Here is a 27,576-nt window from a genome sequence, read left to right on the forward strand (position 1 = left end):
TGTGACTTTTGCTGTTTCCAGTGGATGTGGATGTGCCACCCGTGCTTGGAAGGAGATAAGGGTGAGGTTTCGGCAGTAGCAGTGTAGTGTTGAGATCCAATTTTTGAACTTTTCAAATGGGAATCAAAGGAAAGAAAAACACAAAACTATGTAACAGTTTGAGACTGTGTGGTGTAGGAGTAAGTTTGAGTAGCAGGAGTAAGTTTGAGACAGTGTTGGCTGCGGTGAGCAAGGCTAGAGGCAATGAGTAGGAGAGCAAAGAGCAACTCGCAAGTCTGGGGAGTGGCATGTTGTGCAACAGAGAGGGAACATTAGGATAAATGCAGAGAAAATGAGGCTAGATCTCAACTTGCCATGGAAGGAAACACCTTCTGAAATCACACAGACTGTCCCATGTTCAGAGGGCAGCAAGGGAGGTGTGCCAATGATAAATCCTTGCTTCTTACTCCCACGTTAAGACAAGGAGTAACTTAAGAACCAGAACACAGAACCATATATATGAATGTCTGTCTTCAATAATGTCTTGCTTGTACTATATCCATGCCTTTGGAAGAATGTTTTGAAGACCGGACAATGGCTACAGGTCTATGCTTTTAATTTTTTTTTTTTATGTATAGGATTCTGATTTTGGGGATTGGACTTCTGCATATTCTGTCAGCAAATGTTCACAGGTTAGTCAATCAGAGTGATTACTGTTGGGAGCTCTCTCCTCATACGTACTTCCTCACACCTGGCCAACGACCGCAGATGCCCCTCACAAACTTACTGATCATCAACAAAACAGGTAAAATGTTTCTAATATGTAGTTTATGAATATTGACACTGTTAAGAACATTGCTTAGGAAAGACACACATGACAAAAAGGTGAATGTGTCTTTCACCCAGTTTAAGAAACTTGACCTTAAATTGGAACAATGAAACCAGAAATATGTGATGAAGGAGAAATGTATTGTATCAGCACACATGAAAATCAAGGTTTGTATAGAAATATTGTGAAGGTTTAATGTCACAGTGATTATAAAGAGAGACTACATAGTTGGATACAGGAGCACGTTGGTAGGCATACCTTTTAAATTTAAAAACATTTAAATTACATGATCACCGTTGCTGTCATTAGTTCAATGGAATATGTTGTTAGATTCTAGGAAGTCTTATTCTAAAAATAGCAAGGGGTTAAAAAGTTGTTTTTTAATTATCAGAGTTATTTTTAATTAGAAGAGCTCATAAATACACGAGAATTATTATTATTATCAAACCATATTTGGAAAGTCCATTAAAGAAGCATAGATGACCCAGCGAGAGTTTCAGTGGGACAGGCACCTGCTGTGCATGCAAGAGGACAGAGTTCAGATCCCCAGAGCCAACATAGGTTTGTTGGGTATGACTGACCTCTCTTCATGCTGTATCACAACTATAAGCAGAAGTAAATGCACACCCCCCCCAACATGTGCAAGTTGCTTTTGGTGGTGTTTTATCACAGGAGTAGAAAAACACCTAAGGCACCATGCTCTGTTGGATGTCCCCATACCAGTGCCAGCAGTAACCTGCCTCAGTGCATTATACAGAAACAAAGTCCAGAACTGGGGAAGGTGTCAAGGTAGGAGGTGTAGCTGATAGGATTTAGAAGTAGTGGGAAGTGGGAATATGTCCAAGATTGTTTCTATGCACATTTGAAATTCTCAAATTACTAATGAAAATACGGGCTTAAAAAACTTGCTGGATGTGGAGACCTATATGCCATCCCAGAGACAGTCAGTGCCTAGGGCAGCTGGCCAGATAGATTAAGTTGGTGAGCTCTGACCCAAGGGAAAGACCCTGGTTCAATACATACAGTGAAGAGTGATCAAAGAAAATACCTGACATAGACTTTTGGCCTCCACACATGTGTGCATGCGTGTGGCCTTACCCATACAATAACATGCCCACATGCACATAAAGCAAAAAAGGGAACAGGAGGTATTTGTTCAAAAAAGAAATACATGGAGAATACTATTGCAAGCTGCGACAAGCAAATGGCTGAGAAGAGTCATTTTGATACATAACTTTGTGGTGTTCCCTTGGGTTTCTAGTGCCTTTTACATTTTACTGTCTGTTAGGAGAAAAGATCGATGACTTCCTACATTCGCTGGAGCAACAGAACATAGCTTTGGACGTCGATGCCTTTGGGACTAGAAACGGCACAGAGGATAGCCAGTATAATGGCGCTATCATAATAGCGGGCGATGAGAAGGTACCTGCACGAAGCTATGGCTATTATAGGGCAACGGAATGAAAAAATGGCATCTGAGACGTTGCTTACAAACGACAAATCTGTGTATTTGAGGAGAGAATTTGGACTATGATTATGCCACTTAACCATTAAACTTGACTTAAGAGAATTCATAAGATTTATACTTTCGTTCATTATTTGGAGAATTTTATTCACGAGTTTAATATAATAATGTCACATTCCCTATTAGCTCATTATATAATTATTACTTGAGTTAGACTCCTGGAACCCATATGGTAGGAAGAGACAATTGAGTCCTGCAACTTGTTCTCTGACGTTTGCACGCACACAGTGAACATGTATGTACATGCACAGATGTATGCACATGTAATACACATACACGGAAAAACACACTAATGAACAAATGTAAAAAAAATTTTAAAAATACGATTTATACTTGTTATATTGACCTTTTTTTCTCCATATTTACTAAATTGGGTATTTCTTATTTACATTTCGATTGTTATTCCCTTTCCCGGTCTCCAGGCCAACATCCCCCTAACCGCTCCCCCTCCCCTTCTACATGGATGTTCCCCAATTGCCGCCCTCCCCCAACAATCCTGTTCACTGGGGGTTCAGTCTTGGCAGGACCAAGGGCTTCCCCTTACACTGGCGCCATTACTAAGCTATTAATTACTACCTATGCAGTTGGAGCCCAGGGTCAATCCATGTATACACTTTGGGTAGTGACTTAGTCCCTGGAAGCTCTGGTTGCTTGGCATTCTTGTTCATATAGGGTCTCGAGCCCCTTAAAGTTCTTTCAGTCCTTTCTCTGATTCCTTCAATGGGGGTCCCATTCTCAGTTCAGTGGTTTGCTGCTGGCATTTGCCTATGTATTTGCTGTATTCTGGCTGTGTCTCTTAGGAGAGATCTACATCTGGTTCCTGCAGACTGCACTTCATTGCTTCATCCATCTTGTCTAATTGGGTGGCTGTATATGCATGGGCCACATGTGGGGCAGGGTCTGAATGGGCATTCCTTCAGTCTCTGTCCTAAACTTTGCATAAACAAGGGTATTCTTGTTCCCCTTTTAAAGAAGGAGTGAAGCGTTCGCATTTTGGTCATCCCTCTTGAGTTTCATGTGTTCTGTGCTTTTATGGTAATTCGAGCATTTGGACTAATATCCACTTATCAATGAGTGCATACCATGTGTGTTTTTCTGTGATTGGGTTACCTCACTCAGGATGATATTTTCCAGTTCCATCCATTTGCCTATGAATTTCATAAAGTCATTGTTTTTGATAGCTGAGTAATATTCCATTGTGTAGATGTACCACGTTTTCTGTATCCATTCTTCTGTTGAAGGGCATCTAGGTTCTTTCCAGCTTCTGGCTATTATAAATAAGGCTGCTATGATCATAGTGGAGCATGTGTCTTTGTTATATGTTGGGGCATCTTTTGGGTATATGCCCAAGAGAGGTATAGCTGGGTCCTCAGGTAGTGCAATGTCCAATTTTCTGAGGAACCTCCAGACTGATTTCCAGAATGGTTGTACCAGTCCACAATCCCACCAACAATGGAGGAGTGGTCCTCTTTCTCCACATCCTCACCAGCATCTGCTGTCACCTGAGCTTTTGATCTTAGCCATTCTCACTGGTGTGAGATGAAATCTCAGGGTTGTTTTGATCTGCATTTCCCTTATGACTAAAGATGTTGAACATTTCTTTAGGTGTTTCTCAGCCATTCGACATTTCCTCAGCTGTGAATTCTTTGTTTAGCTCTGAACCCCATTTTTTGATAGGATTATTTGTCTCCCTGCAGTATAACTTCATGAGTTCTTTGTATATTTTGGACATAAGCCCTCTATCAGTTGTAGAATTGGTAAAGATCTTTTTCCAATCTGTTGGTTGCCATTTTGTCCTAACAACAGTGTCCTTTGCCTTACAGAAGCTTTGCAGTTTTATGAGATCCCCTTTGTTGATTCTTGATCTTAGAGCATAAGCCATTGGTGTTTTGTTCAGGAAGTTTTCTCCAGTGCCCATGTGTTTGAGATTCTTCCCCACTTTTTCTTCTATTAGTTTGAGTGTATCTGGTTTGATGTGGAAGTCCTTGATCCATTTGGACTTAAGCTTTGTACAGGGTGATAAGCATGGATTGATCTACATTCTTCTACATGCTGACCTCCAGTTGAACCAGCACCATTTCCTGAAAATGCTATCTTTTTTCCATTGGAAGGTTTTGGCTCCTTTGTCAAAAATCAAGTGACCATAGGTGTGTGGGTTCATTTCTGGGTCTTCAATTCTATTCCACTGGTCTATCTTCCTGTCTCTATACCAATACCATACAGTTCTTATCACTATTGCTCTGTAATACTGCTTGAGTTCAGGGTTAGTGATTCTCCCAAAAGTCCTTTTATTGTTGAGGATAGTTTTAGCTATCCTGGGTTTTCTGTTATTCCAGATGAATTTGCAAATTATTCTGTCTAACTCTATGAAGAATTGGATTGGAATTTTGATGGGGATTGTATTGAATCTGTAGATTGCTTTTGGTAAAATGGCCATTTTTACATTATTAATCCTGCCAACCCATGAGCATGGGAGATCTTTCCATCTTCTGAGATCTTCTTCAATTTCTTTCTTCAGAGGCTTGAAGTTCTTATCATACAGATCTTTCCCTTGCTTGGTTAAAGTCACACCATTTTATATTATTTATATTATTTTATATTATTTGGGACTATTATGAAGGGTGTCATTTCCCTAATTTCTTTCTCAGCTTGTTTCTCTTTTGTATAGAGGAAGGATACTGATTTATTTGAGTTAATTTTATACCCAGCCACTTTGCTGAACGTGTTTATCAGATTTAGTAGTTCTCTGGTGGAATTTTTGGGATCACTTAAATATGCTATCATATCATCTGCAAATAGTGATATTTTGACTTCTTCCTTTCCAATCTGTATCCCTTTGATCTCCTTTTGTTGTCTGATTGTTCTGGCTAGGACTTGAGAACTATATTGAATAAGTAGGGAGAGAGTGGGCAGCCTTGTCTAGTCCCTGATTTTAGTGGGATTGCTTCAAGTTTCTCTCCATTTAGTTTAATATTTGCTACTGGCTTGCTGTATATGGCTTTTACTATGTTTAGGTATGGCCTTGAATTCCTATTCTTTCCAGGACTTTTATCATGAAGGGGTGGTGAATTTTGTCAAATGCTTTCTCAGCATCTAGTGAAATGATCATATGGTTTTTATCTTTCAGTTTGTTTATATAGTGGATTATGTTAATGGTTTTCCGTATATTAAACCATCCCTGCATCCCTGGAATGAAGCCTACTTGATCATGATGGATGATTGTTTTGATGTGCTCTTGGATTCGGTTTGCAAGAATTTTATTGAGTATTTTTGCATTGATATTCATAAGGGAAATTGGTCTGAAGTTCTCTTTCTTTGTTGGGTCTTTGTGTGGTTTATATATAAGAGTAATGGAGGCTTCATAGAAGGAATTTGGTAGCGCTCCATCTCTTTCAATTTTGTGGAATACTTTGGATAGTATTGGTATGAGGTCTTCTATGAAAGTCTGATATAATTCTGCACTGAACCCATCTGGACCTGGGCTCTTTTTGGTGGGAGACTTTTTTTTTTAAAGATTTATTCATTTATTATATATAAGTACACTGTAGCTGTCTTCAGACACACCAGAAGAGGGCATCGAATCTCTTTACAGATGGTTGTGAGCCACCATGTGGCTGCTGGGGATTGAACTCAGGACCTCTGGAAGAGCAGTCGGTGCTCTTAACCACTGAGCCATCTCTCCAGCCCCAATTGGGAGACCTTTAATGACTGCTTCTATTTCTTTAGGAGTTATGGGGTTGTTTAAATGGTTTATCTGTTCCTGATTTAACTTCAGTAGCTGGTATCTGTCTAGGAAATTGTCCATTTCCTGCAGGTTTTCAAGTTTTGTTGAATATAGGCTTTTGTAGTAGGATCTGATGATTTTTTGAATTTCCTCTGATTCTGTTGTTATGTTTTCATTTCTGATTTTGTTAATTTGGACAGACTCTCTGTGTCCTCTCGTTAGTCTGGCTAAGGGTTTATCTATCTTGTTGATTTTCTCAAAGAACCAACTTTTGGTTCTGTTAATTCTTTCTATGGTCCTTTTTGTTTCTACTTGGTTGATTTCAGCTCTGAGTTTGATAATTTCCTGCCTTCTACTCCTCCTGGGTGTATTGGCTTCTTTTTGTTCTAGAGCTTTTAGGTGTGCTGTCAAGCTGCTGACATATGCTCTCTCCTGTTTCTTTCTGCAGGCACTCAGAGCTATGAGTTTTCCTCTTAGCACAGCTTTCATTATGTCCCATAAGTTTGGGTATGTTGTACCTTCATTTTCATTAAATTCTAAGAAGTCTTTAATTTCTTTCTTTATTTCTTCCTTGACCAGGTTATCATTGAGTAGAGCATTGTTCAACTTCCATGTATATGTGGGTGTTCTTTCCTTATTGTTATTGAAGACCAGCTTTAGCCCGTGGTGGTCTGATAGGATGCATGGCATTATTTTTTATCTTTCTGTAACTGTTCAGGCCTGTTTTCTGACTGACTATATGGTGAACTTTGGAGAAAGTACCATGAGGTGGTGAGAAGAAGGTATATCCTTTTGTTTTATGATAGAATGTTCTATAAATATCTGTTAAGTCCATTTGGTTCATGACTTCTCTTAGTCTGTCTGTGTCTCTGTTTAATTTCTGTTTCCATGATCTGTCCATTGATGAGAGTGGGGTGTTGAAATCTCCCACTATTATTGCGTGAGGTGCAGTGTGTGCTTTGAGCTTTAGTGCGGTTTCTTTTATGTATGTAGGTGCCCTTGTATTTGGAGCATATATATTTAGGATTGAGAGTTCATCTTGGTGGATTTTCCTTTGATGAATATGATGTGTCCTTACTTATCTTTTTTGACGACTTTTGGTTGAAAATTGATTTTATTCGTTATTAGAATGGCTACTCCAGCTTGCTTCTTCAGACCATTAGCTTGGAAAGTTGTTTTCCAGCCTTTCACTCTGAGGTAGTGTCTGTCTTTGTCTCTGAGGTGTATTTCCTGTAGGCAGCAAAATGTTGGGTTCTCATTGTGTATCTAGTTTGTTAATCTGTGTCTTTTTATTGGGGAGTTGAGACCATTGATGTTGAGAGATATTAAGGAATAGTGATTGTTGCTTCCTGTTATATTTGTGTTTGGATGTGAGATTGTTTGTGTGCTTCTCTTCTCTTTGTTTTATTGCAAAACGATTAGTTTCTTGCTTTTTCTAGGGTGTAGGTTCCCTCTTTGTGTTGGGCTTTACCATTTATTATCCTTTGTAGCACTGGATTTGTAGAAAGATATTGTGTAAATTTTGTTTTGTCATGGAATATCTTGGTTTCTCCATCTATGTTAATTGAGAGTTTTGCTGGATACAGTAACCTGGGCTGGCATTTGTGCATTCTGTACTTTTCTTGGCTAATGTCCACTTATTAGTGAGAGCATACCATGCATGTCTTTCTGGGCCTGAGTTAACTCACTCACTAGTTCCATCCATTTGACTGCAAAGCTCATGATATCCTTGATCTTATTAGCTGAATAGTATTTCATTGTGTAAATGAACCACATTTTATATATCCATTCTTCCATTGTTGTTTTGCATACAAGTTTTGTTTTGTTTTTTTTTTTAGGGTTTTTTTTTTATATTTTCCTTATTTACATTTCAAATGATCTCCTTTCCTAGTTTCCTATCTATAAACCCCTTATCCCATCCTTTATCCTCCCGCTTCTATGAGGGTGCTCCCCCGCTAACCGATCCTGCCTCCCTGCCTTGTCATTCCCCTACACTGGAGCATTGAGCCTTTACAGGACCAAGGGTTTCTCTTCCCATTGATGCCAGACAAGGTCATCCTCTGCTACATATGCAGCTGGAGCCATGGGTCACTCCATGTGTACTCTTTGGTTGGTGGCTTAGTCCCTGGGAGCTCTGAGGGGTCTGGTTGGTTGATGTTGTTATTCCTATGGGGCTACAAACCCCTTCATCTCCTTCAGTCCTTTCTCTAACTCCTCCATTGGGAACCCTGTTCTTAGTCCAATGGTTGGCTGCAAGCATCCTCCCCTGTACTTGCCAGGTTCTGGCAGAGCCTCTCAGGAGACTGCTATATAGAACATACAGAGGCAAAGTGTAGAGCATAGATGGAAGGAAAGGCCATGCAGAGACTGCCACACCTGGGGATCCATCTCACATACCCTCACCAAACCCAGACTCTATTGTGGATGCCAAGAAGTATATGCTGACAGGAGCCTGGTGTAACTGCACATGAGTTCTATGTTTTCTTCTTCCAGACTGAGAAATCATTTTGTTACATTTTAGAATTACAACTTTACATTGGCGTGCAATACCAAGAGGCTGAATTGTTTTCCCGTTCTGGTGGACATAGTGAGTAATGCACTACTCGGACTGTTCACACCATCAGTGCACATTCAAACTGATCGCAGCTCCTTTCCTGAGGTTGGTATGTTCTTGTAGACTCTACTATATCTGGAGTCTTCCAGGCTGTTCTGCTCAGAATAATCTCAGTGGTCTTGATAGTTTCCTTCATACATTAGATCAGTATATATTAATTTTATATTAATTCAACATATAATATATCATATATATATATCATTTATAGTATATCATATATGACTATGCATCTTCATTTGAGCTGTTCCCTGTAGGAACCAAATGTTAAATTAGGAGAGATAAGTCTAAGCACGCTGACTCACACTTATAGTCACAGCGTGTGTGAGGTATTGGCAGTATTATTATGAGTTCAAGCTCAAGCTGTATTGCAGAATAAGATTATGTTAAAGAGATCAAAAGGAAGAGGAGGAAGGGGAGAAACTGATGGGAAGAAAACTGGCATATAATATTTGGGAGTTGCAGTTCCTGAATATTAAATTGGTTGCATTGCTATAAAGTGACAAAATATCATAATAATTATTTAAAGCCTAAAATTTTGATCATATTTAAGTGTCAGCCTAAACTTTAGTGTTTTACCATCATAATAACTCCCTGTTCTCATATCACTTTCCATTTTCAAAATCATACCATGTCGCTTCTTCCAATGGTTTACTTATAAAATTGGATACATAGGCAAATCTACGTTGAGAACTGGATTATCATGGAAGGAGGGGGAAACCTCAAAAGAGACCCAAGGCAAAATTTTAGGTAATTGACTATGTTTTGAGCAGTGTAATCCAGACAACTCTTTTCAACTTTGCACCACTTCCATTCCTAGGATAGAGGCTACCGGCAGTTTCACTACATGATTTACTTGTTCTCGTGGATCCTTTTGATGGCCTGCATTCCTCCTTACATTTCCATGACCAGCATTGACGACTATAAGGTAGTAACAAATGATGGAAACTTTAGTTGGCTTAAACAATCAGAAGATGTTTATAATGTGATTAGCGGGCTTTTCTTTCATACGGTGTACAGGTATATGCGCCAAGCAGTTGATTAATACACAGCTGTACTTAATAGCAGTAAAATGTAAGAACAGACTGAAGGAAAGGAAAAGGAAGACAGGTAGGACAAGTGGAAAGACCATAAGAAAGGAAAATGAGAGATAGATAAAAAGCTTTGATTCCTTCTGGATAATGGAGTCATTGTGATGAGACTTGACTCCTTAAAACTTTTTTTAAAATTGGATATTTTTTATTTATTTACATTTCAAATGTTATCCCCTTTCCCGGTCTCTCATCCATAATCCCCACTATCCCATCTCCCCTCCCCTTTTTCTATGAGGGTATTCCCCAACCCATACCCACCCCTTCCTGACTCCCCATCCTGATATTCCTCTACACTTGTGGGGGGGTCCAGCCTTGGCAGGACCAAGAGTTTCTCTTCCCATTGGTGCCCAACAGGGCCATCCTCTGCTACATATGCAGCTGGAGCAATGGGTCAGTACATGTGTACTCTTTGGGTAGTTGTTTAGTCCCTGGGAGCTCTGATTGGTTGGTACTGTTGTTCTTATGGGGTTACAGACCCCTTCAGCATCTTCAATCCTTTCTCTCACTCCTCCAATGGGTGACTGTGAGCATCCACTTTTGTATTTGTAAAACTTAATCTTTTCATTGGAAGACTGGGTGAGATTCTGTATAAAACCTTGAGTTGTATATCACACATATTTTCCTGGAACTAGATCATGGAGCACAGAGAGGTCTCGAGTAGAACCCCGACGTCTTATTTAATTAAGGGAAGAACTTGGAATCCAATAGAGTGGCTGGAATGTGCTTCTAAACATTCTGTCAGTGAAAGAATTATACAGAGCAAGGACAGTAGAATTCTACCAGAGGGTTGCCTGGAACCTGTTGTCGACTGAGCTATGCATATGTAGAGTAGAACTTAATGATGTCAAGAGTGTACAGATCTCTGTGAGATGAGTATGTTAAGGAAGTTATACAGTCGTAGGGGTTTGCCACAGGATCCAACTTTGGAGCAAGCCTTGATCAATTGAGAACAATTCCATAAATGACAAAGAAAGTGAAAGAAGTAACAAATAGGAAAAGTTAATATGACCAAGGATTTAACTAAAAGAATGAATATGATGAAGAAAGAAATAAAGGAAAGTTTTATATATATATATAATATATATATATATACACACACACACACATACACACACATACACACACACACACATATATATATATATATATACATATATACACATAATGAGCACGGTGGAGCTCCTATAAGTACCTAATGTAGCTGTATACTAAAATAATGAGCACAGCTTTTAGGACAAAGGCACAGGTAAGAAAGAATGACCTGGAAGAACAAGCAGTAAAAGTCTGAAGCACAGAAAGAAAAAAAAAAGCTCTGAAAAATAATCTGAGCTTTAAGGATTCATGGGACAATAGTAACAGTTCCTCATACATTGAATTAGACTATCTAATGCACTAGATGCACTAGAAATGACAGAATATACACTTGGAGAAAAACTTTCAAACTTTTATCATTTGGTAGATTTTTCTAAATATAAAATTTAGTGAAACATAAAATAGGTACACACAATCCACATATATTGCTATGAGGCACACTAATGACTTTAAAAATGAGAAATGACAAAGCTATCTAAAAGTACCATGCAAGATGCAAAATTATTTACACTGTTTTAATCATTCCTTTTCATTGAGAGTAAACCAATGTGACAATCTTACATGGGAAAAAATGGCTACTTTCATTTGAATAAGGAGCGAATTGTTTTACCACTGAAAGTTACTACTCAGATGGGGAATTTTCCTTTGTAGGCATTAAGTCAAACCTTGATTAACTTCATTACAGTTCTGTCTGTAACTTGGATGGATTACTTTTATTAACTATAATAGCGTTAGGATAAATTCTTTTTTATTAATAGCAACAGCAAATTTTGATAGAGGAGCTTTGAAATGATCTATGTCCCTTAGACTATGTAGTGTTTAATCACTAATAATTAATAACTTGTTTGACTATTTTCTATATGTTTCATATTTTTATAAAGACGGTATCCAATTGATGATTGTACTTCCTTATCAGAACAGAGCTCAGTTCCAGCTGTGGATTTCAGGGCTCTCCCCTTCTGCATACTGGTTTGGGTACGCTCTGTTTGAGATCCCAGTCTACTCTGCACTCATTTTGTCTGTGTATGTTGCACTCTATTTCTCGGCCCCTCCAGAGAGTATGATCACAGCTGGAGATCTGCTCATTGAGGTAAGTGGAGGCACCATTCCTAAAACAGCTATCCTTAAATGATTCAACCCCCAAATTAACAGTTAACATGTAATGTGCCATTTTTAATATTTTCATTTCTGTCATAAGGTTTCTTAATGCGTGTGACATAAAACTGTCACTACGGCTTTTCCCCTGGTGTGTTGGTTTAGTTTTGTTTTGTGGACAGGGACGAACTATGTAGTCCTAGAAGTCCTAGCTGACTTTGAAATCATGGAGATCCTCTCGAGTGCTAAGATCAACCTTTGTGCCACCATGACTGGCTCCCCCTGACCGCTTTGACTGAGACATTCAGTAACACTGGTTGCACAGTCTCATTTTGTCACCCGCCCCTCCCCCAACAAAGAAAACCGTCCAGTTACGTGGCGCAGAAACTGAGATCCTACACTGAGAATACAAGAATCCACCCGCAAGACAAGAGCTCTCAGGAAACGCCGAAGCGTCCCTGCCATTTCAAAGTTGTCCTCTTCCAGTTAGCTCTTGTACATAAACATTTGCTTGCAGAAAACTGACAGCCACCTCTCCTAGTCGTGATTTATGATGTCTCCGCTGAGGAACGACAATCCCAAGCCACCCACTTCATCACTCTCTATGGCATTTAAATCACGATAACTGAAGGAGCACGCAGACACTGTTTTGTGACATTGGTACATTCAAATATTTCCACATGTCACAGTATTGATTCTCGTTTTCCTGTTGGTTTCAGATTCTCTATGTTGGTGGCTACGCTATGTCAATTATTTTCATGACGTATGTGATTTCATTCATTTGTCGCAAGGGGAGAAAAAATAGCGGCATTTGGTCACTTTGCTTCTATCTTGTAAGTGTTTTACTGTTTTTATTTTTGGGATGAAGTTACGCACTAACACTTTAAAAATATTTTCAGTTGGTCTAAGATGACCAATTTTGTGCTTTAAAATATTTCAAATGTATTTTTCTGACAAATTTTTACTAGTTCCATATATATATATTTGTGTGTATATATATATATATATCCATGTGCATAACATATATGTTAAAATTTATCTATTTTGACCTCACTTTCTTTAAAGATAATAGAATTAGTTATAGGATTGTAAACCTAGGTATTGCTTTGAAATCCATTTTAGGAAAAAAGAGTTCGCTGAGCTGCAAAGATCATGGAACTTTCAGGTTATACATGTTGTTCACACAAAACCCAAAGCTAAATTCTGATTGCTGAGGAAGTCCTTGTTAAGAACCATCTATTAAAATCTCCACTTTCTAAACGTAGAAGGGGAATATATGTAACTTACATGTATTTATTCTGGCATTTATGTTCTGAACGTCTTAGTTACATTACTGTCTTACAAACACTTGATTCCTTTGTGTTTGAGACAGTTGAGGAAGACACCATGCAGATTACAGTCTCTTCTGCCCATTAAGTGAGGGTGAAGCCTCTCTCCTATTTAGGATCTGAGCTTCTGGAGGGCTTGATACACTTCAGTATCTAAGGACGCTGTCCTGTGATTTGACCCGCTACTCATAATTTCACTTTACACAAATTAATTGCACCAGCTCACTGTCACCGATTTCCACAGGTTAAGAAAGACACAGACATATGGCATATTATTGGAAAACTGAATAATGAAAATTTTATAGGTAGAGATAGAGTGATATAGGTATATGTGTGGATATGGATATGGATAGAGATATAGAATTATCCAATGGCTGAATAATGACAACCATAAAATACATACACAAAGTAATCCCTGAAAGTTAGGAAAGAGTAAGGATTTCCCATGGAGGATATTTTTCTAAAGAGATGCTTCTTTAGAAAACAAAGCAAGTAGGGTAAAAACCCCAAAGGAGAGAGAGCCAGACCTATCCAATACAACAGCAGACACCGATGGAATGTCTGTGCAGTAGGAAGCTGAGCACAGACAGCGACCTAGTTAAGATGGAAATTAAGGCTACATTCATGTCTCACCGTACAGGACATGCTCCCTGATTAATCCTAAAGGACTCTGTGTTTTGTTTGGGGGAAACTTATAAGCTTTTAGGGTGGAAGTTCAGCCAGAGACAGTACTCTGATATCAAATTGGAGAGAGGCACAGAACCTTGTAGAATAGCCTTGCTATAGTTTAGGAAGAAAGATTTAAGGCGATCATGGAAGTTTGCACCTGTGACTTCTGTTCTATCAGTTCCAATGATACTCAAGGATGTGTTGCCTAACTATCAATAAATAACCTTTAATAAATAAATTTATTTATTAAATCCCTAGACAATATCAAACCCAGTTTATTTTTGTTCCTCTGTGATTAAAACTGGACATAGAATCTTTAGTCTATGCATTGGATCCTATATTTACCCAGCTTTGCCAAATTTCCAGTGTCAAGCCAAACACTTTTAGCCAAGTCTGGGAAGAAATGTTTCTGATGATGGTAATTTTATGACATTAGAAATCCAATTAGAATAAAGTGAAAATACAGCTAACTTCTGGTTTTAAGACTTATTTCGTGTGTGTGTGTGTGTGTGTGTGTGTGTGTGTGTGTGTGTGTGTGTGTGTGTGTGTGTGCGCACACACACAAGCAAAGGGTCCAGAAAATAGTGTTGTGTTTCATAAAGCTGGCATTCAGGAAGGTATGAATTACTTGACATGTGTACCTGGAACTAAACTCAGGTCCTCTGTAGAGCAGAACGTGGTCTTAACTGGCGAGTTATCCCTTAGTCCCTTCCATTGCATTTTCAAAAGCAACTAAAATGTGTATTTCATTTTCTTCTAGGTCTCTTTCATTTCTATGTGTTTTATGGTAATTGATTTCCTTGGGGATACCTTAATGTTTTCTTCTATTGTCCTGATTCCACCTGTTACACTGGGAGGGTGTACATTATTACATTTTCAGGTAAGAAATGTGAAACATTTCTGTAAGTGTCTCAGAATGGGGGAGCCATTAAAAAGCTTTGTCTTGAGTTAGAAAGTATTTACTCTGAAGAATGAATATTTAACGTATTTTTTTTTATTTTTTCCCCTTTTAAGTTCACTTCTTTTTTTAAGATTTACTTTACATCCCTGTGATGCTTGGAAAGTTTGGCTCCCATAGACTCATGTATTTGAATGCTTGGCTATAGGGAGTGGCACTTTTAAGAAGTGTGGCCTTGTTGGAGGATTGAGGTTTTTTATGCTCAGGCTCTGCCCTGTGTAGAATTCTAGTCTCCTTCTGGCTACCTTCAGATAAAAATCTAGAATTCTCAGTTCCTTCTCCAGTACCATGTCTGCCTGGATGTTGCCATCCTTCCCACCATGATGATAATGAATTGAATCTCAAATTAAACCACAATTAAATGCTTTCCTCTATAAGAGTTACCTTAGTCATTTTGTCCCTTCACAGCAATGGAAATCCTAAAACAGAAATTGGTATCAGGAGTGAGGTTTTTCTGTGATATTCCTAACCATATTTTTGTTTGGGTGAGTGTAAACTTTGGAACTTTGCATTAGGAAAGCAATGCAATGTTTTAAGTGAAGCTTAAAGGTTCATACAGGTAGAAGCATAGGAGACAGGTGGTGCTTAGGGTGACTCCAATTGTGGTGTTCTGTCTTAAGAAGATTCAGAAGAGAAGGAATTTAGCATGTGGCCTTGAAACTACTCTTCTGTTATTTTGGTGAAAAATGTAGCTGATTTTTGTCCTTGTCTGAAGAGTCAGCCAGAGGCTGAGATTAAGAGATTTAAATTAATTGCATTGACAAAGGAAACCTTCTAAAGTGTCAATAGCCTAGCATAGAGTCTGTCCTATGGTCCATTCCTCGAAAGAACGTTTTGATCAGACATAGCAAATTGAGAAAGTATATGTAAAAGATTATAGGGGCACCAGGAAGTGGAATGGAGCTAAAGCCTGTGTTCAAGGCTATTAAATCTAATTAAGGGAGTGATGACCTTGAGATAAGATTCCACCCTGCTAAAATTATTGTTTATGTGTTTGCAGTTGAAAGAGGAAGCGTTATATCATTGCTTTCATTTCGACTTAAGGAGATATTGTGTGCCAAAGTGTCAAGGAATGGATTGTAATATTTATTCTCAGTTGTCAACTTGACTATATCTGGAATGAACTGTACTCCAGTCATGGAAGGCACACGTATAATCCAGATCTTGAGACTGGAAGACACAGGCTTAGGATTTGGATCTTGATGTGGGCTGATACATGCTTTTGATCCACATCAACACATGCCTTTAATCCAGCTCTTGAGATGCAGTGGTCATGCTTAGAAAGATCTTGTTAAAAGAAATTATAACTTAGGTCTAGGTGTGGTGGTACACCCCTTTAATCCAAGTACTTGGGAGAAAGAGGTATGCAGATCTTTGAGCTCAAGGTCAGTCTACAGAGCAAGTTTCAGGACAGCCAAGCTTAGACAGTAAAGGAAATCATTGAAAACAGAGAGCTGGTGATGAAATACAAGGGGGCCATGTTCCAGCCCCAACAAGCAGCAGATTTTGGCAGCTTCTGGTTTAGAGTCAGTAGTAGAAGGGGTTACTGAGAAATGGACGCTGCTTAGCTAGAGTGAAATCTTCTGCAGTTCCAGAAGCAAACTCATATGCCTATGGACATTTGAATTTTGGCAAAGAAGTCAAAACTGTACAATGGGAAAAGGAAAGCATCTTTTAACAAATGGTGCTGGGTTAATCTGGATGTCTGCATGTAAAAGAATACAAAGAGTTCCATATCTATCTCCCTGCATGAAACTCAAGTCTAAGTAGATCAGAGACTCAACATATAACAAGACACACTAAATCTGATAGAAGAGAAAGTGGGGTATAACCTTGAACACATTGGCATGGGAGACAACTTCCTTAACAGAATACCAACAGTTCAGGCATCAACATCAACGATTAATAAATGGAGCCTCATGAAACCTAAAGCAAACAACACCTTAATGTCAGTCAACGGAATGGGGAAAGATCTTCACCAACCCTACATCTGGCAGAGTGCTGATATCCAGAATATATGAAGAATTTAAGAAACTACACATCAGAAAACCAAATAACACAATTTTAAAAATGAGGTAGAGAACAAAACATAGAACTCTCAACAAAGGACTTCTAATGGCCAAGAAGCCCCTCAAGAAATGTTTGACATTATTAGTCATCATTGAAATGCAAATCAAAATGTCTCTGAGATTCCATTTTACAACTGTCAGAATGGCAGAGATCAAAAATTCAAGTGATAGCATGTGTTGGTAAGGGTGTGGAGCAACTCCTTCATTGCTGGTCAGAGTGCAAATTTACACAACTACTTTGGAAATCAATTTGATGGTTTCTCAGAAAATTGGTAATAGTTCTACCTCAAGACCCAGTTATATCACTCCTGGGCATATACACCCAAAAGATGTTCCACCATCCCACAAAGACACATGCTTGACTATGTTCATAGCAGATTTATTCATAATAACCAGAAACTGGAAACAACCTAAATGTCCCTCAACTGAAGAATGGAGAAAGAAAATGTGGTTCATTTACACAATGGAATACTATTCAGCAATTAAAAACAAAGACATCATGAATTTTGCTGGTAAATGCCTGGAACTTGAGAATATCATCCTGAGTGAGGTAACCCAGTTCCAAAAGGACATTCATAGTATTTACTCTCCTAAAGTGGATATTAGCTACAGAATAACCACACTACACTCCACAGATCTGAAGAAGCTAAGTAACAAGGAGGACCCAAGGGGATGCTTGAATCTCACTGAGAAGGGGAAATAAAATAGACATTTGGTGTGGAAGAGGGAAGGAAGTTTGTGGGGGAGGTGTAGGGAGAGGAATGGGGGGATGAAGTAGGGGGAGATCAGAGAGAGAACATGGAGAGATTTGGAATCTATGGGGGTATATCTCTGCGACAAGCTAGATACCTAAAACAATGGAAAATCCCAGGAACCTACAAGGGTGACCATAGCTAAGACTCCTAACTGTGGGGAAAATGGAAGCTGAAATAGCCATCTCCTGTAACCAGAAAAGACTTCCAGTGGAGGGACTGGGACCTCAACCAAGCCACAAAACCTATAGAAAATTGAATTAGAAAGATTTTTTTCCTGATAGCCCTATTTTTCTACAAGTGAAAATGTAGCATTTGCTTTCTGCGGACATGGGTTGTGGGCAGTAGAGTAAAGAAGACTGACACTAATAAAATCCTTTGGTGTTCAGTGCCCTACTAGTGCATACATAATTATGCCCTGAGTCTCTGAGATTAGATGCTTCAAAGTGCTGATATTTGTGTGACTTTTATCCTACATTTTTTTCTTTTGTACTTGATACAAAATACTCTATTTAGAGCTGATACAGCAGCAATAAATTTCAACTTTGCTCACAGACCAGATGTATTCCCTGAAAATTATTTTCCCTTTATGCCTTCTAATCTTCCAATGGAGGATCATAGTAAAGAGTGGAACATCGCCAATGGATACAGGAGAGGGGACGCTGCTGGGAGAAACCCTGTCTCCTCTAATCCTTGGATTCTCTCAGTAGCTGAACCTTAAACACTGAATGTCATCCTTTATAGAAAAGCTGCATGGTTTCCAGACCATGCGAAGGAGAATAGCAGTCCCTAGTTACATATTTAACAGTTGGCACTTCCGTTGTACCCATGAAAAATCTGGAGAAAGACTACACTAGTAGAGTTGACCAATGATCCAATCACATTGCATAAAATGGATTGATTGTAAAACTTCATGTTTAATTTGTTCTTTCTTTGCAGAATCGTGAGTTTCCTGAAATAAGTTTGTACCCAGAAAGGTACTATACCTATCTGTTTTTCCTAGCTGTAAGTATCCTTCTTGTTCAAATATTACTGCACACAGAGAGACCTTTACCTAAGTAATGCAGGGTTCTTTCTTGTTCATATTTTTGGTGAAAAAAAAACCAGTTCTGGAGATCAAACCATTTATACCTGTTACACAAATGTTCTGTCACTGATCAAACCTGCTAGCCTTAGTTTGAAAAATAAAATGTTTTATGTAGCTAAGTCCCAGAAAAGCAATATGTTCCTAAGAAGGGAGCCATTTTTAAACAAATATCCAGTGACAAAATAAATTGTACCTTCCAATTCTAAGGACGTAGTAGAGAGTTGAGGATATTGCTCAATGGATAAGTTGCTTCTGCACAAGAGTCTGGACTAGGTACATGCCCCAGTAATCACTAAAGTGCTGGATGGGCATGGCATCTCTGAATTAGAGATCGAGGTCCTCTAGACTAGTTGGCTAGTAAGACTGGGAGAACCAACAAGATCTGGATTCAAGTGAGAGATGCAGACTCCATTAATAAACTGAAGAGTGACTAAGGAAGACATCTAATTTCCTCCTCTCCCCCCACCCGACCTGACACATATACCAAATAAAAGTGTACCCTAAAGCATTAATGAAGTTTAGAACATAATATAATGCAGAACAGCGTGAACTGTTTCTGTACAAAGAACTGTAATTCAATTTGACTTGTTTTGTAAGCAGATGAATGGCTAGTTCTTGCAATTTTAACCATCCCATCCTGTATCTACCTGTAGAAGGCTGGTTGCAGTTTACTTCTGATGTTAATTAGCATTTGGCGTTTCTAACCAAGAACATCTCTCTTTCTCCTAGCCTTTCTTTCATTTTCTCATCTTCCTATTTATTCTTCGATGTCTGGAAAGGAAGTTTGGAATGAAAACAATGAGAATGGATCCTGTCTTTAGGTTTGGAGAAATCTCATGGTTCTGTGTGCTTTATTGAACAATTTTGTATAAAGGTAGCATACAAGTTCTCACGGACACAAAGCCCATGAGGTTATGATGAAGAGACAGCTATGGAAATTATAAATACGATTAATCCGAACATGGTTCTGGGTCTTAAAGATGATTGTCATAACCATGGTCAAAAACATGTCTAACATACCAGAAACACAGGAAATCCAAGGTTTCATCTGCTACTGTGTGCATGGGAGAGCCAAGATTCACCACAGGCAGCAAACTTAGTTTGAAAGGCAACTGTTTAGTGCCCTGGAGAGCTGAGGGAACACAGGCAACCCAGAAAGGCCCACAGAGTTAAATGGTGAAAAGGGTTATGGCAGAAACAATAACTCTCTTGCTGATAGAGTGAGAAACCTATCCCATATGCTCTGGGCATTTTCTATTAACCTGTAATAGAAAGGGGAATGGGATTAGGTATCCAGGGATCTTGAATGTAAGTATGCTTTATTCAAGCAAGACTCAAGAGCACAACCAGAAGTATATTAGTCCTTCTGAGTCGTGATTAAATTTTTGGATTCTATGTTTGGGAATCACCACTTGTATGCAAGAGTGGAGTGGCTGAGTAGATTAAGGTACCTGCGACCAAGACTGACAAGCTGAGTTCAATTCCCAGGTCCTACATCATGGAAGGAAAGAAGAAATCCTTGATAGCTGTTATTTCTCCCACCGACACATACCAAACAAACAATGAAATATATGTAAAACCGAGCCAAAACCCAGAAAAAGAATCTCTGCTTGACCAGGGCTTTCTAGCTTTGCCTCTGTGCATCTCAGGTTTCAAAGGCCATCTGTTCTAGAGGAATGAGAACGGTTCGCCAGCCTACTCTCATCCTAGTGCCATCTTCGTTTTAGAAAGTTGGATAGAAGAATCAAGCTTTGACACATCACCTATGACCACAATGAAGAAGGGAATGAGGGGAAAGAATCAAAATAATGGTCTTGTCATAAATATGTGAGCTGGAAGAGAGAGGCAAGGGTTCCTCTGACACATCCCAAAGAAGGGGCTGTGTCTATTGACATAGCTAGAACTGATTCGGAACATTCTGGTCCACCACTGTAAAAAACAATTTTGACAATGTCCATAATTTTATTATTTTATTCCCAGAGCACTTATTCCATAAACCGTGATATTATTTTTTGCTAATCTATGAATATGAAGCTGTACATTGAAGTTAAAAAGTGTCTCCATAATAAAGAGAATTGACAATAGCCAAGGAGCCATGATTGCTTTACTTGATGACTGACTCCTAACTTTTGGGGTGAGAGGGAAATAGATATGCTGACAAAAGATGGATGTTATTAGAGACTTGTTGCTCATTCGGTCTACTCCAATAAAATATAGAGAGGAAAGAACTAGACCCAAAGCCATGGAGCTCAAAGATCAGTTATTAATTGATTGCTTTGTCTATAGAATTTCTTCAAGAAGTGATCATGTATTTAACAATCCAGAGGAACCAGAAGGGGAAGATGAAGATGTGAGTCTAGAAAGAGTGAGGACAGCAAATGCTTTGACGTCAGTGGACTTCCAGGAGGTAAACCTTGTAAAGCAGGCTAACAATTCATCTTTAAATGCAAGACAGTAATACAATCCTATTATTTTGAAACATCATTAAGTCAAAACTAAAGGGTTCTGGGTAAAATTTACAGTTCAAGATGTGTCTCAAAAATTTTTAAAATATCACTAAAACATAAGAAATGTATGTCTTGCTATGGTCCCATGTTAGTGCAAAGAAAGTTCTGGGAATTCAGAATATCTATTTATTGGACACTAATGAGACTACATAGATTTTAGGTGTACTAACTAAAAATAACTAGAAGTACCAAGGCCAAGCCACATTGGTTTTGAGAATCTACATGTAGATTTATACTTGCAATTGCAGAAGCCAGTCATCATTGCCAGCTGCCTTCGTAAAGAGTACAAGGGAAAGAAGAAATGCTTCGTTCTTAAGGGCAAGAAGAAGATAGCCACAAGAAACATCTCTTTTTGCGTTCGCAAAGGTTGGACATGGGTTCCAGCTCAGGATCCTCCTCCAAACTTTAGCGTCCCTGTCCTTCAGTCAGCATGCCTGGAAGCTATGCTATGTATTTTTTTTACACAGTAGAGTGACTGCTGACTGTTTCTTTCTTGAACGAAGTGGTTTTTCCTTTGAATAGGGGTGTGAAAGTCGCAAGCATTCTTTGTCATCAAACAAAATACAGTCTTCCTATTCAATCACTCTTGCTCTCCTAATAACCAATACTGTTTACCAGGGAACTGACTAAATTCTGCTATTCCAACCTGATATCTTGACCACAGGGTAAGTTTGCCAACTTCTGTCTCTCTGCGTCTGACACAAGTACAACTTAGTCTTTCCTTGTCCTGTGGCTCTGTGCAAGTAGCTGAAACTCAAGAGTTTCTATCCCTTTTCAGTGTTGTCACAGCTATTCCCCCACCCCATGCCATCATATAGTTTTTCATTAATTACTACATATCAATTGTACGAGTTAATGACATTCCCATCCACGCAGATGTGGTATACTGATCATATCCAACCATCCAATTTCTCCCTGGCCATCCACTCCAGGCCTTGTCCACCATCTATCCAGTATCAAGTAGCCCCTCCTTGGCCCTCACTCCACCTTTCGTTTGTTTGTTTCATTTCTCAGTGCCTTCACTTTCTTTCTCCGCTACTCTGCAATTTTCATTATAAAGATTTTTTCATCCACTTAGCTATATTACTGCTAATACCTTATTTTGTATACTTGTGGAGAATAGGTTTCTCTCTCATTGTGTTCATACTGGTGTATGTTGGTGCTATCTGGAGTGGGAGAGATTGTTCAGTGGTTAAGACCAGTTCCTCCTGCAGAGAACCAGAATTTGGTTACCAGTACCCACGTGGTAACGTATCACCATCCGTAACTCTGGTTCTGAGGGATCGGATACCCTCTTCTGACCTCGGCTGGCATCTGCGACTCATGTGATTCATAGACAAGGCACTTATACAAATAAAATAAACAAAATAAAATAAATTTAAAGTGAAAAGAAAAGCTACCTATTGGGTATGCTGGTTTTCTATCATGCCACTCTCATCTTTCTGTGGACTGCAAAAACGTTTTCTATGTATAGAATCATATTGTTGGCTAGCAGAGATGATCCAATTGTCTACTTCTTTATCCATAGATTTCTTTTTTAATTTCGTATGTAATTGCTGTGGTTTAAATTTTAGTAGTTTGTGGAATAGGAGTGATAAAAGTAGTCACCCAATTTTTTTTATATTAGAGCTAGGTTTTTAATTTTTTCATAAATTATGATGTTATGGGCCCGTAATATGTAGTAAATATTTTATTATGCTTGAGCATGATCCTTTTAGAGATTAATTTTGTTTTTAATTATGTGTATTTTGTGTGGGCACATGCACTTGTGAGAGATCTAGATTGAGCACCAGCTCTCCAGGAGGTGGAATTTAAGAGGTTATGAGATGCCTACTATGGGTACTAAGAACCAAACTTTGGTCCTCTACAAGAGCAGTAGACCCTCTCAGTGCTGAGCCATCTCTTTCCCTGCGGAGTTTTCTGTCTATTTCCTTTGAGTCCTTTTCACATCACATGACAATTAAAATATAAATCATATTTAAGGCCCATCGCATGGCACTGTCCCTTAGAGAAACCTGTAAATGGTCGTTGTTGTTGCTATGGTATCTTCTCTTTCTCAGGCGAGGTGGTCGGATTACTGGGACACAATGGAGCTGGGAAAAGTACATCCATTAAGATGATAACTGGAGAAATCAAGCCAAGTGCTGGACAGGTAGGTAGATGAAAGATACTATTTTCTCCAATGGTACCCAGATGACAACTGGAAAAACGTTATTATTCAAAGTTTTAAAAATATTATACTGAATTATAAATTCTCGCTTTAAGAGACAGATATTATACATTTGATAAGAATGTTTTTAAATGTTTTGATAATTTTACATGTATGTAATTTTATTATAATCATCACCCTTTAGCTTTCCTCTTCTTCCCCCCCCTCTCACATTAAGACCCTTTTTGTTCTCCAAAATCTCCCCTCCCACTTCATGTCTCTTTGTGACCCATTAAACTTCATTAGGGTTGCTTGCATGAACGTGGGCATAAGCCACTTCTCAGTAGCTACACCACTGAAGAAAATGATCCTAGCTCCCTAGCTGCTATTAACTGCCAGTAATCGCTAGGGCCTCCCGTGCTTCTCCACCATCCATGATAAAATGTTGCCAGGGTTAATCATATATAAATCTTGATTAAGTAACTACAGCTGCTGTAAATTCATGAATGTGAAGCCTGTGTCCTATTCAGGAGTTCATGGCTCTCCACCCCCATCCTACGCCTTGGCTTTTATAGTCATTTTTGCTTCTTCTGTTTCAGTGTTCACTGAACCTTGGAAAGGGCAACATAGATATTCTATTTAGTTCTGAGCACTTAAGAATCACTTAGTGTTCGCACCAGTTATGAATCTCATCCCGTTGCAAAAGGAACCTTTTTTGACCACGGCTGAGTACATCTCTGGTCTCTGACTGCAAACGTAAATGCTTAGCTAGCATTTGGGAATGCTTTAAAACTGTCCTTTTTCCCATGAGTGTATTAAGAAGGAATGTTATTCATCTTTGAGATACTAATTATTATGAAAATATTGACAGATTCTGTTTATTGGACCACATAGTCCACTAATTATGATTTTAAATGACCCTTATAATTAATTTCAGCATGCTACCGATCATTCCTATGAAGTGACATCTCTAATTCATAAATCTTATGCAGTCACGCCAAAATCTTTTTTGTCCGACTCCGATAAGCTGCTTCTTCGAGTAGCAGAGGGTAGAGGAGCATGCGTGTAAAGTTGAACTGTTCGCCAGCTGGTCACTTGTCTCAAAAGCAAAATGGCCAGGCAAAAAGTTCAGAAAAAGCTAGCCAGAAGAGGTGATCCCAGGAGAGAGACAGGTCATTTCCTTTCCCTTCAATTACAGGGTAGAACTGCTTCAGAAAGTGGCCACAGAGTAGGCAGAGGGCTGTGTAACTATGTCAGAAGAGGGTGTTGGTAATCAAGCTAGACAGGGGGAAGAGACAGGAATATAACAGTCAAGCATTCCAGTGTGAGAGGAAGAGAAACTCATGTGCACAGTCCCTCTGAAGCCATGGTAGAGCAGAAAGTCAGAAGTAGGTCTCTGCAATGGTCATGACACAGCCTACCCTAGTAGGACTCCTCAACTCTAGCTACAGATGCCATTGGTTGCCACTCACCACCTTGCTTTAATACTTCAATGACTTGCATGCTCTGTGACTGGGGCTGTCAGCTCTGGCTTGTCTTGCAGGTGCTTCAAGAGTTGTCTTTTATGTCTGCTCTCAATCTCTGTCCCATGCCCATTTTCACTCTACACAATGCTACATTTTCTGTCCTCGGAGTTTGGCCAAGGATGCATCAAACTTCATCCTTCTACAGGCCTTTGCTCCTGGTCTTTGGTCTTCTACAATATGTTTCTCCCAGCCCTGCCCACAGCTAGTACCTTCCCCTCTCCTGACATAGCCATTTGGCAGGATAATGATCTGAAGGAGGTAAATAGGAAACCCAGTTCAATACAATTTAACTGGTATTGTCTCAAACATCTAGAGTCTGACCATGAGTAGTTTGTTCTGTGTCATATTTAAGTACAGTACAATTTTGAGACAAAGTTTTCTCATAACAATTGTCATGATAAAGATTAAGTATTGACTTTATAAAAAATAAAGTCGTTAGACAATTATAGTAAGTAAGGTATTTTATTATAGTGTAAAAATATCTCGGGACCTCAGCCATAATGTTAAGATGCAGTAAGTCTGGCATAGTTCTTTTGTCCTTTTCTTTTTAAAACGTGATTAGCAGGGATAAAGACTGGCACATCCTGGGGACTTGCTGGCAGGACTGCCTTGCCTACTTGGTGAGTTCCAGACCAATGAGTGACCGTGTCTCAAAAACCAAAGTAGGGTCTGAGGAGATAGCTCAGTTAGTAAAGGGTTTGCTGTGCAAATATCTTGCATGAGGTAGAGGGTTAGGACTGACACTTCAGGTGCTACTTTTATTTCCACACCCATGGAAATAAAATGTGGCATGCTGGGCTCCCACTCATAGACTCTCAAACAAGCATATGTACGCACTAAATCTAAACATTAATCTTTTAAAAGCTTTCAAACGGCATTACAATTGGACATCTTCACAAGGTACAAGGCAGGTGCTTGGATAGGCTTCTAATTGTGAACGATTAAATCATGTCGCTTTTGTGTGTGCTCGCTACGGTCATCATTCTGTGCACCAATTCAAGAGCTCACTCTGCCTGTCTTAATGAAACTGTTGGTTTGGATCAATGCCCCCCTTCCTTCTATGTTTCCCTTTTCAACCTCTGCTGCTCACCATTCTACTTGTTTATACTGTTGGCTGTGAGCTTCACCTTTAAGGGCTGAGCCTATGAGCCTCCCCTTTAAGGGCTGAGCCTGTGAGCCTCCCCTTTAGGAGCTGAGCCTGTGAGCCTCCCCTTTAAGGGCTGAGCCATGCCTCCAGCCTCTTTACTTTCTATTGATTCAAGTTTAACTTATTTAAATGGTGTATGTGTATATTAATGAAGTCAGGCAGTGTCTATCTTCTGTGCCTGCTTAAATTCACATCCCACATTGTCATGGTTAGTCAACCTAGACATACCGAGGAAGAGGGACTCTCAACTAAGTAATTGACACCATCACATTGCACCATGGGCATATGTGTGGGGCATCTTCTTGATTGCTAATTGATGTAGAAAGGCCCAGACCACTCTGGGAAGTTCCACGTTTGGGCAGGTGGGCCTAGGCTCTATAAGGAATGCAACTGAGCAAGCAAGGGGAAACTAAGCCGGTAAGCAGCATTCCTCCATGGCTCCTGCTCCAGTTCCTGCTTTCGGGTTCCTGTCCTGAGTTCCTGCCTTGACTTCCCTCAAGAATGGACTATAATCTGGAAGTGCAGCGCCCCCCAAAACCCTTTCTCCCTCAAGTTGCATTTGATCAGATTTTTATCAAAGCAATAAAAAGCAGAGCATCTCCTATTTCCTGGGTCTATCCATGTTATCACAGACAAAAGGAGACCTTCACGTCTTAAAGGCTGAATAGTATCCTGTGTGCCTTTATCACCATGTTTAAAACTCCATTAGTCCTGTAGTGGACATTTGGTTGACTTCTTCTTCTCTATCACAAATAGTGTTACAAGGAACACAGGACCGAGAAGGTTATTTTGATTCCAAAAAAAGGAAAGAACGGAAAAACAAAAGAAGCTCTCAATCCCTTTGAAAACATACCAGGAAATGGTCTTTCTAGGTCATACCTCAGCCATGTCCTCCCCACCCCCATGCTCGCCACAGGAGGCATGGTGCCATTTTCCATAATTGACTCTACTAATTCCCATTTGCACCCACTGTGGACAATAGTTCCGTTTTCTCTGCCTCCTTATTGTTTTAACTTCCTCCTTTTTGATAGTAGCCTTTCTCCTGATGGGAAGCGATATCTTGCCGCTCATTTGTATGTACCTGTTTGTATGTGTGCATGTGTGAGCATGCATGTAGAGTCAAGAGGTTCATGTCGGATGCCTTCCTCAGACGTCCTCATGTTTTTGTTTTTTTTTTTCCTGAGACTGTCTTCCAGTGAATCTGGGTTTACTCATTTCTGTTGACTGGCTGGTCCGTCTTCAGGTCCTGGGGATCTTTCTGTCACTGTCTAGCCAGCTTTGTGGTTATGGGTGTAAAGCTGCTGCACCTGGAATGTGGGTGTTGGTTTGGATTCCCCTCCTCCTGCTTATACGTCTAGCACTTTCTCTAGTCACTTCTCCAGCCACTTGCCATGGTTTTTAATTTGCATTTCCCTGTGGATCCTCCTCTAATCTA

The 27,576-nt window shown here is 39.4% G+C and overlaps 1 protein-coding gene across 1 annotated transcript in view; it reads left to right on the forward strand.

Annotated features, from left to right (window-relative positions):
• The window catches only part of LOC116908776 (ATP-binding cassette sub-family A member 8-A), a 69,515-nt gene that overhangs the window by 35,337 nt on the left and 6,602 nt on the right, over positions 1 to 27,576 (forward strand). The window contains exons 20-31 of the mRNA XM_032912148.1: positions 618 to 784; positions 2,097 to 2,230; positions 8,579 to 8,716; positions 9,489 to 9,596; positions 11,771 to 11,944; positions 12,669 to 12,782; positions 14,707 to 14,826; positions 18,665 to 18,730; positions 19,542 to 19,633; positions 21,099 to 21,219; positions 21,568 to 21,685; positions 23,380 to 23,471. Of these exons, the coding sequence (XP_032768039.1) occupies positions 618 to 784; positions 2,097 to 2,230; positions 8,579 to 8,716; positions 9,489 to 9,596; positions 11,771 to 11,944; positions 12,669 to 12,782; positions 14,707 to 14,826; positions 18,665 to 18,730; positions 19,542 to 19,633; positions 21,099 to 21,219; positions 21,568 to 21,685; positions 23,380 to 23,471 (1,444 nt within the window). The remainder of the gene's footprint in view (positions 1 to 617; positions 785 to 2,096; positions 2,231 to 8,578; positions 8,717 to 9,488; positions 9,597 to 11,770; positions 11,945 to 12,668; positions 12,783 to 14,706; positions 14,827 to 18,664; positions 18,731 to 19,541; positions 19,634 to 21,098; positions 21,220 to 21,567; positions 21,686 to 23,379; positions 23,472 to 27,576) is intronic.

Source organism: Rattus rattus, chromosome 9 (assembly GCF_011064425.1).
Source record: "Rattus rattus isolate New Zealand chromosome 9, Rrattus_CSIRO_v1, whole genome shotgun sequence".
Classification (NCBI taxonomy): Eukaryota; Metazoa; Chordata; class Mammalia; order Rodentia; family Muridae; genus Rattus; species Rattus rattus.